This window comes from Peromyscus californicus, unplaced genomic scaffold (genome assembly GCF_007827085.1).
Source record: "Peromyscus californicus insignis strain IS unplaced genomic scaffold, ASM782708v3 Scaffold_21__1_contigs__length_65335640, whole genome shotgun sequence".
Taxonomy (NCBI): domain Eukaryota; kingdom Metazoa; phylum Chordata; class Mammalia; order Rodentia; family Cricetidae; genus Peromyscus; species Peromyscus californicus.
Window position 1 is genome coordinate 11,175,681 of NW_026294514.1, and position 11,453 is coordinate 11,187,133.

The 11,453-nt window shown below is 42.4% G+C and overlaps 2 protein-coding genes across 2 annotated transcripts; both read left to right on the top strand.

Annotated features, from left to right (window-relative positions):
• The first annotated feature begins 648 nt into the window (after positions 1–648).
• Positions 649–8,199, top strand: CUNH2orf69 (chromosome unknown C2orf69 homolog). Its single transcript, XM_052749487.1, has 2 exons — positions 649–985; positions 7,073–8,199. Exons 1-2 carry the CDS (start codon positions 683–685, stop codon positions 7,895–7,897), a joined length of 1,128 nt encoding a protein of 375 aa, XP_052605447.1. The 5' UTR covers positions 649–682; the 3' UTR covers positions 7,898–8,199.
• On the top strand, positions 5,819–6,263 carry LOC128117534 (cytochrome c oxidase subunit 7A2, mitochondrial). The gene has a single exon (XM_052749488.1). The coding sequence runs from the start codon at positions 5,861–5,863 to the stop codon at positions 6,110–6,112; it is 252 nt and encodes an 83-aa protein (XP_052605448.1). The 5' UTR covers positions 5,819–5,860; the 3' UTR covers positions 6,113–6,263.
• Positions 8,200–11,453: the final 3,254 nt, after the last annotated feature.

Consider the following 11,453-nt stretch of genomic DNA (forward strand, 5'->3'; position numbering starts at 1 on the left):
CAGGGTTTCTCTGTGTAGCTTTGCGCCTTTCCTGGAACTCACTCTGTAGACCAGGCTGACCTCGAACTCACAGAGATCCACCTGCCTCTGCCTCCCGAGTGCTGGGATTAAAGGCGTGTGCCACCACCGCCCGGGCTTTCTATACTTTTCAAACTGGTTTCAAAATCCTAAACAGAAAATCCTACTGGCTGTAAACACTCACTACAGTAAATGTGAGAAAAAAGTAGGGCGTTCCTCTCCCTCCACCAACTAGAAATGCAGAAGCCTTGATGTGGAACCACAGATCCCCTGCTTGGGAACTTCAGGATGAAGGAGATTCCCTTCACTCACCAGCTAAACCTCACCGTGAGGAAGATGAACCTACCACCACCACTTTCAAACAGGAGTCGCTTGCACAGCGACCCTGAGCGGCGGCTACTGCGCATGAGCCCAAACTGCCGCCGGCTCCAGACTCGAAGCTCTGCAGATCTCGGTTCGAACTTCCCGGCCAGGACCGAGTCCGCGAACCGCAAACGTCCTTCCGCGGGCCACGCCCCCGCGCTCACCCCTCCCTCCCGACGCACGCGGCGCGCTGACGTCAGCGGCGAGCCGGGGGCCGTTGGGGCTGCGGAGGCCCCGCCCTCGCCGCCCGGGTGCGCGGCCCTGGCGGCTCGACCTCCCCCCCCCCCCCCGCTCCCCACCGATGAGGGTGTTCGGGCGGCCGCGGTCCCCGGCACTGGTGCTGCTGCTCCTGCGGCCGCTGCTCGCTTCCGGAGACCCCGCGTCCGGCCCGCAGGCCCGAGCCATGAACCCGGGCGGCGGCGGCGGCGGCGGCGGCGGTGCGCGGGGCTCGCCGGCGGACGGCCACCGCTTGCAGCGCTCCACCGTGCCAGGCTCCGACCCGCAGCGCTGCAACGAACTGCTCCTGCTGGCGGCCGGGGACGGGGAGGAAGCCGCCCCGGAGCAGCCGCGGCACCACGTCCTCTACTTCCCCGGGGATGTGCAGGTAACGCGGGCCCGGCCTCCCCGACACGCCCACGCGGGTTCTCCCCCGGGGTAGGGGGTGGGGAGGGGCTGGGAAGGACCGCGGTCTCCCAGGGCAACTGTCAATCCAGGTGCCGCGGGGTGCGAGGAGAGGCGCGACCCGGGATGGGTCCACAGCTCCAGCCTTGTCTCAGACGAGAGTGTGTGTGTGTGTGTGTGTGTGTGTGTGTGTGTGTGTGTGTGTGTGTGTGTGTGTGTGTGTGTGCTGGGCACAGGACAGTGTTGAGAAAACGCTGACTGACTAAAACACACCCATTGCTAAAGTGTTGACCTTTCCCGTAACCCTCAAACACGGTAGTGGAAGAATGTGATTGCCACCAGTGCTCGTGACGGTGAGGACCGTTTGAGTTCAGCACATCTGTGTACTCGTGTTGCCGGTTTTACAGCTGCGGACAGACGACGTACTGCATTGTGTAATGACTACATTAGCCACGTGAGGGTATCTGAATTGGTGAAAATGAAGAGTCAGGGTTCTCGGTCTCACTAGTTGTATCTCCCAAGTGTTGAGTCACCACAGAGGACTTGTGTGTACCACGTTGGACAGCATTCCATAGGAAATCAGCCATCCCAGTGAGTTCTGTTAGCGCTAGGGTAGCCATGCAAGTTAGGATATAGCTAGGTGTTTTCCTCAGGCTAGGAAACTATGATTGTTTTGAACTTGGTACTTGAAATTAAAGATCACAGTGGTACTCAGAATCTTCTCTTGCTCTCAAACCAATCAGTTGACTAGTTGACCGCTAAAGGAAACTGGAGAAAAAAAAAAAACAAACTCGGATTTAGATTTAAGAAAATCTACCTAGTCGGTGCCTTTGTATTCAGAATGGAAAACAAACATGTTGTTTCTGACACTTCCAGAGGTTTGCGACCCGCCACATCATGCATTCCAGCGGTGGTGGTGGTCATGGCGGCTGAGTACTTTCTGGTTAAGTGTGCCAGACAGAACGTCCACCTGTCTTCGGATGGGGCCTAAAGTACTGTATACAGTCTGAATCACCATCATCCGTTCCGTTAGCTCTTTGGACAGCGACGGACTGGTCATTGGTGAGGAGTGTGGAGTTTTACAGAGTCCTGGGCCTTCTGGAAAAGAGATGGAAGGAAGCACACCACAAGGCTGCAAGACCAAACTGCCTAGATTTAACACCCCATCCTGTGCTGTCCAGCTTAAAGTCTGTACAAGATGTTAGAGCTCGCTATTGAAGTACCTCAGTTATAAAATGGGGTAGTAGTAGTTCACAGGGCATCAGTCAAGGTTAAATACTGGAATAACTCAGTGGGTACCACCCCTTCTCACCTTTGGGTACTCTAGTGCTCCGTTCTTGGACTTTTTCTTCTCTCTTCCAGTGACCTCTTTCCATCTTGTGGCTTCACCTATTGCTTATGCCCTGACAGCCCTTGGCGTTTATTTAGTCTAGACATAAGCCGGATGTTTATGGATTCTCCAATTGCATGCCAGTTACTTCCTTTGGATATTTAGTAGCCACCTAAAACTGAACATCTGTTCACTCCTAAGCAGTCTTCCTCATTCAAGTTAATGAAAATACCTACTTAGTCACTCAATCTAGAAATCTGAAGTCATCCTGTAGATCGATGTCGTACCTCATCTCTAATAACACATGAAGTGCCCCCACCCTCGTTGTGTATCTGAAATGAGGAGAACAGTGGTTTAAAAGCATCGGTCTCCTTATACCACCCCTCTCAAAACCCTCCATATGGCTTCTCAGTTCCTCGGTAGTGAGAGCCAGCTCCTCAAGTCCTAGGAGTGCAGACGTCATCAGATCTTGCTTTCCTGAAGGATAAATGTCCATGAGGGTGTGTCTTGATCTTGTTCTCTGGGTCTTGGAGCACTTTCTTAGGCAGTTCCCTTCAGCTGGCCCCTTGCTCACCGCTTAACTGGGCTGTGTACTTGATGTTCTGTAAAGAGGTCCCCTTGGTGCATTCCAGAGAAGTGTAGCTTTTCCTCAGTGCAGCGCTCGTTCTCCTCAGCTGGTTCAGAGGCTAGTCCATCTGCTTCAAATCCTGCAAAGGCATGAGACCTCAAGTGCTGGGAATAAAGGTGTGTGCCACCACTGCCTGGCTCTGTTTCTCTCCCAGACTGAATCAATCTCATGTAGTCCAGGGTGGCTTTGAACTCACAGAGATCCCAATGGATCTCTGCCTCTCAAGTGCTAGGATTAATGGCGTGTGCCACCACTGCCTGGCTTCTACGTTTAATCTAGTGGCTTGTTCTGTTCTCTGATCTTCAGGCAAAGTTTATTAGGGTACACAATATATCCCGTACCATGAATGTTTCTAAACTCTTGCAAACATGAACTTTTCTGAAAAGATTCTCTGGATCCCACTTCAGTGTAATGTGAGACGGACCACCAGGTTTCTGCAGGTCGGCAAGCATCTAACAGGGCTGAGCACTCCTAGGCCTCTGCCTCGGTGGGGATGAGTAGAAGCACGGCCTCTACTCCTTACTTCCTGCAAGCATAGTAAGTGCATTATATCCCCAGTAAGGTGAAAACTCCATTCGGTAGCTTAATTATAGTTAACAGCCTGGTGCAGAATCAGTTTGACTAGGGGGTGTCTGGTCCTCATCTCAGGGTGTGGAAGCTCTTACCCATGGTTCTTGGGTCTGGGCTTTGATGTAGCCATAACAACCCCAGTTCTCATTTTGCTACTCAGTTCCCCAGGGTTAACCTTTTCTCCCTTTTCGATCATGTAACCTGGGGCTAATGGGGGGAAGGATGTTTAAATTAAAGCACTTTCTGTGAGGTCCGGCCTAAATGAGACTCATAAAATCTGCTTCACTTGGGTTCATTAAATAATTAATGTAGTTATTGGATAGTTTCAGGACTTTGGGGCTCACTAGGATAATAAGCTTGCTTATTTATTTATCATTTACTATTATGTATTACTTCTCGATGGATGGACTGATCTTGGATTCTGGATCCTCTTGGGCTCAGCCTCCTAAGTGCTAAGATTACAGGCACGTGCTACCACAGCTAGCTTATAAAAATGAATTAAGTGGGGGAGCGGGCAGGAAAAGCAGCTCAGTGTCATCCTTAGCTACAGAATGAGTTCAAGGCCAGCCTAGACTACATGAGACCTTGTCTCAAAGAAATAAAATAAAAACCAGCCAGCAAGATGGCTTAGTGGGTACAGGGGCTTGTGGTCACACTGGACAACCTGAGTTCAGTCCCCAAGACTCACGTGGTAGAAGAAGAGAACCCTTCCTGCAGGCTGTCCTCTGACCCACACATATGCGGGCGCCCACAAAAAAAATGATGTTTAAAAACAATAACACAAAGTAACAGATAAACCCTTCCAGATCCAAGCTGCTTATGCTGTGACAGTTTTGTATACTAACCCTGGGTGTGCAGAAGGTAATGGCAAAATCCATAAAAAGTCAACCTAAGAGCCTCTCGGAATATATTTAAAACATGCATAACAAGCTACTAATATACACACATAACAAATTATTAATGAAATAAACCTATTAGGGAGTTAAACATTTTAATGAGAAAATTATCTAAGGACACAAACATAGTTAACAAAAATAAAAAATAAAATTGCCAGCAGACAGAAAAATGTTTAACTTAATTTGAAGTCAAATATGCAAATTAAATCAAGAGCATTGCTTAATCTTAGGAATCTTAAAAATTAACCATTAGCATTGAGGCTAAGTAAGAGTGTGGAAAACAGAGCATTCTTGTATATTTCTTTTTCTTTTTTTTTTCATTCTTGTATATTTCTAGTGCAGGTTTTACTGTTATGTCCAGTGGTATTTTACTGATGTCTAAAAACAATTAGGCAAATCTGTATTGATAGTCATGCCTTTTAGCATATTTTTTATTGATTTATTTTTATTTTATGTGCATTGGTGTTTTGCCTGTGTGTATGTTTGTATGAGGGTCTGTTGCTGGAGAGCTTCTCTCCAGGTCCCACCAAGCCCCACAGTCCCACAACCCACGTATAAAATAATCACTCAGACGCTTATATTACTTATAAACTGTATGGCCGTGGCAGGCTTCTTGCTAACTGTTCTTATATCTTAAATTAACCCATTTCTATAAATCTATTACCTTGCCACGTGGCTCGTGGCTTACCTGCATCTTTACATGCTGCTTGTCTTGGTGGTGGCTGGCAGTGTCTCCTCCCACCTTCCTGTTCTCTCAGTTCTCCTCTCTGTTAGTCCCGCCTATACTTCCTGCCTGGCCACTGGCCAGTCAGTGTTTTATTTATTGACCAATCAGAGCAACAGATTTGACATACAGACCATCCCACAGCAAGGGTCCCATGGAACTGGAGTTACATATAGTTGTGAGCTGCCATGTGGGTGCTAGGAATTGAACCCAGGTCCTCTGGAAGAGCAGGCAGTGCTCTTTACCGCTAAGGCATTTCTCCAGCCCCCTTTTAGCATATTTTTAAGGGAAAATTATATCTCAGCTAATGGTTGCTTAGTAGAGAAGGAAAGAATATTTTCTTATATATGTAATTACATATGTGTATGTGTATTAAATAACTCTGAACTGCTAGCCACGTAAATTTTAATTATTTCTAATACTGGTGAACTTAGGATATTTTTCTTTATAACTTTGTACATAAATTTTTGTAGTAGTCTATTTATTATAAAATAGGAAAAATGTACATATCACTCAGTACTCAAACTGTGAAAAGTTTCAAAGTGAAAGTCTCTTACCTTTTTACCTCCAGCCTCCTAGTACTCAGGGAGCTGAGACAGGAGAACAAATATCACCATTAATAAAAATAAAAGTAAAATACATATATATTATATGGTCAAAACAAAAATATGGTTCAGTAGTCGCGGTTGGTGGGCAGCAACTGAGCCAAGATGTTGCGGAATCTGCTGGCCCTCCGTCAGATTGCCCAGAGGACCATCAGCACTACTTCACGAAGGCATTTTGAAAACAAAGTTCCAGAGAAACAAAAGCTGTTTCAGGAGGATAATGGAATCCCAGTGCATCTGAAGGGCGGAGCATCTGATGCCCTCCTCTACAGACTCACAATGGGTCTGACAGTTGGTGGAACAGCGTATGCCATCTATATGTTAGTTATGGCTGCATTTCCCAAGAAGCAGAACTGACTTCATCATCCCAGTCTTCACATGGTTCAGTTTCATTCAGCGCTCAATGGACCAGGAATCTGATGAGTAACTGAGCTCTTCTTTGGGGATCAATATTTATTGATGTGTACTAACTGCCACCAATAAAGCAGTCTTTACCATGAAAAAAAAATATATATATATTATTAATTTATATAGCATGCATCTAAACAAATAAATTCTATGTACAAAGGCAAACAGTATGGATAGACGAGCAAAAATCTAAATAGTAATAAGTAAATGAACAAAATTTCAATGTCATCCTAATTTTAATACATCTAAATTTGAGCTATCCCATGCCTGTGAAATTGAACAAATTAAAAAGAAAACCATGGAAGACAATTTTATAGTCTCTATCACCAGTTTTAAATTGTGATTATTTAGATTTTCTAGTTTTCGCACCTCTAGGAATTTTAGAATGTAGGTACAGATGTGCACTAAGATTTTCTGTGAAGATGCTCCAGCTCTGTAGCAAAAACGTGAAGTCAGGCAGAGCAGTCAGGTTGCTAGCAGAATCCACATGCCTGTGTAGATTTCATTACAGATGTGTGGGACAGCAGCTCAGTGAGAAGGAACTATTTTTACATTATGACCTGGAGTGAATCAAATTTATATGTATATTTTCAGTAGAATTAGGGAACTTCTTTACATGTGTACCAAATAAAAATTATAAATAATTTGTGAAACTAAAATTTATTTTTCTAATTGTTTTATTCAGAAATTCTTAATACTTAGTGTAAGTATATTTTATTACCCTGTCTCTTAATGATGTTTAGGCTGAGTGAAATGTTTCATTCAAAATCTTAGAGCCAGAAAGTGATAACAGGTTTTAGGTTTTATTTCGAGTATATTAACTATAGGTCATCAAAACTTCCTCAATAATACTGTAAAGCTTTTTATAGGTAAATACACTTTTAATGCTTATTTCTTCTTTCTTTTCAGAATTACCATGAAATTATGACTCGTCATCCTGAGAATTATCAATGGGAAAATTGGAGTCTAGAAAACATTGCCACCATTTTAGCCCACCGTTTTCCCAATAGTTACATTTGGGTAATAAAGTGTTCCCGGATGCATTTGCACAAATTCAGCTGCTATGACAATTTTGTGAAGAGCAACATGTTTGGTGCACCAGAACACACCCCGGACTTTGGAGCCTTTAAGCACTTGTATATGTTATTAGTTAATGCTTTTAGCTTAACTCAGAACGGTTTTCTGTCCAAGAACAGGAGTGTTTGCAATAAGGATTGTAAAGCATCTAACTGTGAGTCTAATTCTTCTACTACTAGTAATGGTGGCCAGGAGGAAAAAGAGAGGACCTGTGAAAACCTGGAGGAGTCTGCCGGGAGTTCTGCTCAGCTCTCATTGAATGCTGCATCGTTTACTTTGGTGGGATTCAGTAAAGGCTGTGTTGTTTTGAATCAGTTGCTGTTTGAGTTGAAGGAAGCCAAGAAAGACAAGAACTTAGACACTTTCATCAAAAGTATAAGAACGATGTACTGGCTGGACGGTGGTCATTCTGGAGGAAGCAATACTTGGGTCACGTATCCAGAAGTCTTGAAAGAGTTTGCTCAAACAGGGATTACTGTTCACACTCATGTAACACCTTATCAAGTACATGATCCAATGAGATCCTGGATTGGAAAGGAGCACAAGAAATTTGTTCAGATACTTGGGGATTTGGGTATGCAGGTGACTAGCCAAATTCATTTTGCGAAGGAAACTCCCTCCATAGAGAATCACTTCAGGGTTCATGAAGTGTTCTGAGACTTCATGTGTTTGCTTAAGTGGGAGAACCAAGGACTTCGTTAAAACACAGATGACGAGATGTAAGAGTAATTAGATGCATTGTCAGTTTGTGGGCTAAGAAGATGCACATTCCAAAAATATGTGTCATATACAGTAGGATTCCTTGCTTGTAAATGTGCGCAGCTTTAAATTTTGATTGGATTAGAATTAATTTGAAGTCTAGAAGGATAGTGTGTGATAATTCTATGTCCTTTAAAAGTGAAAGAAACTTGGTGTTAGTCTTTTTAAAAGGTAATAAAATTGGTGTTGGAAAGAGCTGATTTTCTGAGAGCTCTTTTAAACTAACATTCAGCTGTTGGCTATAGTCATTTCACTTCTTTCTCTGTCCAGGGTTCTTGGGGGGACATTTGCACCCTGCCTCCTGCCTCCTGGGAAAGTTTTGTGATCCCTTGGACTCATTCTCTGTGTTCCACCAAGTGTTTGTTTTGTTTTGTTTTTTAAAGTCAAAATCTATTTATTCCCTCATATTTAAGATCGTAAGATTGTGTAGTTGGTTTTTTAAAACATATTACACTAAGCGCTGTAACTTAATTCTTAATTGACAGTTTTTAATTATCTGGTAGTGTGCTCTCAGAAGGAACCAGATTCCACAGACCTAAATCAGCGTTTCTTCAGAAGCATGGTTTTGTCTGCCAAGAGAAAATAGCTTTCTTTGGCCAAATGTAAAATTACATTGAGATAAGAAAGGTTACAAAGGAAAGTTTGAAGACACAAATAATTTAAATTTTGGCCCAGAAACTGAATTTGCTTAACACTGCTACATAATTTGGGTGAAGTTTCCTTCTGCCCATTTTTCTTCACTAGATAAATGCATTTTGAAAAACCAAAATCTAACGAATTTCAAACAATATTGGAACAAAGCTGTGTGGTTATAAAAGTGGCACTTTTTATTTATGAATAAATAAATGAAGCTTTCTAGGTCATGGAATAACCAAACATGGAAATAACAGGCTGTTTTGGGATCAAAAAGAAAATGTATACTAAAGATTAGTATCTTAGTGTATGAAAAGTGTTAATTTCTTGGTTTCTTCCAAAATTACATTTTAATCATCCTATAAATATATTCCCAATATTCGCTCATTAGAAAGGATTCCTTCACACCAGATGTTTAAAATGAACGTGGTTCTATCAACTACAGATAAGTGTCTGTACTTTTTTTTTTCCTAAATAGTTTTATATTGTTTCTCTTTGAGTATGTTTTAAGACCAGCACTTCCCATTGTAGAAACAAGTCACCTGGCTTCTTTCTACCTCATTGTGCATTTCCTTAACTTTAAGTACTAGGATTGGATGGCTACACTCAATTTGTTTAATGGTTGTCAAATGTATCACTTAATGTAAAACAGCTGAATTCCTGAGTGGTCATACAGAGGGAAGGCGTTTGTTTTCACAGGATTAACTCAAGTGGAAAGAGAAGGGTTTTTTTAAGAATTCATTTTAAATGTCTGAGTTAGTTCCTCATCTCTCCATTCATGTGAATGTTCAGTTGTTACATGTTAAAGTGGACACTGATCCAAGGGACACCAGAAACTGCCATCGCTTCTGGAGATAGTGTTGAATAATACAAATACTTTGGAGTGGAAATGATTGTTAACCCACACACAGGTATTTCTGTATAATACTACAAATTGGTCCTTTTCCACATTTCTTTAAAACTGTGTATGTTAAATGTGTTATTGTAAACGTGTGTCCTACTTGATTGAGCCTTTGTGAAGAGTCACTGGGGAAGTAGTCTTACAAATGGAAAGTTGTTACCACCACAGCATGAACATCTAACTGTATTAAAAATAATAATCCACAGAAATGGTGTTTGGATTTATGTCTTAGATCATTGGAAAGGAAACTGTACACCTTGCCATTTTGTGTGTCTGCTTTTACTTCCGTCTTTTTCAAGTGAACTACTTTCCTTTTCATTGAGTACACCTCATAACTGCCAGCATTATACTCATTTCTTCTGTTGGGTTCCTAGAGGAAGTCCACCTCTCCCTTTTCTTTGCTGATATCTTAGCTGTCTATACTCCTTTATCCCCATAAAAGACCATTGGAATATAATGATTTGTTTCATTTCATTTATGCAGTGTCCAAGAACCCCCTGTATAAGGAGAATCTAAGCAACAAGGATCTAACTCAAGTCCCCCCATGTTAGCAGAGAAATAGCCAGCAGCCTAGAACTTAGGAACACCTGAAACAAAGTATTGTATCTCATTTGAAGGCCTTTTAGAGAAACATGAATTAAGGAATAAGAGATAAGTGGCCTCAGCTGTGACTCACAATGCTTTAACTGAAGTGGGCCTCTCAGTCTGAGTCAGTGGTGGGGACAGGTACTCAGGAATCATTTTAGTCTCCTGGTATGTTTAAGACACCCATTGACGACTTCTACGTTTGAAACAAGGTTAACACCAGAGTGCCAGCCTGTCAGTTTCTCCTGACCCATCTGTTTCCTAACACTGGAGGAAGGAGCCATGTGGGCACAGTCCCAAATTCTATCACAACCTGCCTTTCACCTCCCTGAAATGACCCACCCTACTCTACAACTCCTTAGATTTAACTTCACCTTTTTATAGGTATGAGATATGCCTTGTATTGGATTCTTTGCAAATGTTCACATAGCTGCTACAAAAGGATAGAAGAAATTTAGCCTTGTTGGCCGTCTCTTGGTATTACATACATTTTGAAATGATGGGGTAAGTACTCTTAATGAAATACGCCAAGACAAACATTATCATGAAAAGCTAATAGTGTTGTGAAATATATTTTTGAACAAAATGTACAAAGCCACAGATGTATCTCCTGTGACTACTCAGCCCCATCTCAGCAATTGCTATCACTAGGTTGGTTGTGTACCTAGCAGAGCTAATTCTGTCTATGTAAACGTTTACACAGAGCATACATTGTACCAATGGCGGCAGAGTTTTAAGGTTTTTATGTAACTGAACTGGACAAATCCCATGCCAACTCATGTAACTGCCAGACTCCTGGGTTGCAGATATTGTACCATACTCTGCCGTCTTCCCATTGACTGTTCTCATTTGTGTCCGTTTCTGTATATAGTGAGCTGTACAGAAGTTTTGTTGGGAGAAAACGAGTTTGTTAAGCCTCGCATCAGCTGGAAGAATGGGGTCGGACTAATATTGTCACTACCACTATAATCTCAGTTTCTGTAGCAGGGTGATTATATAATTTCTAACATTCATTCATTCAATAAAATATTTCAAATCCAATGAATTAGTTAACATTGTTATTCATTTGGCCTTAAAAGATTAAAATGTCTTCATTTAAAAATATGACCGAGACTGTCTAAAAACTCCAGGGCTTCACTGCAGTGCTGCAAACACACTTCAAGGGAGTTAACACGTCTTAGAAGAATACAGAGTGACTAGCATCAGTCATTGTGTGCTGGTCTGTAACTGGCTTTTGTAGTGTGTGTTCTAAGTATCAGTTACACTTTCAAGATGAAGATAATACAGATCTGCCAGTTTCCTTCTAGGCTACCTAACAAGAGTTTTGTGTAGGTC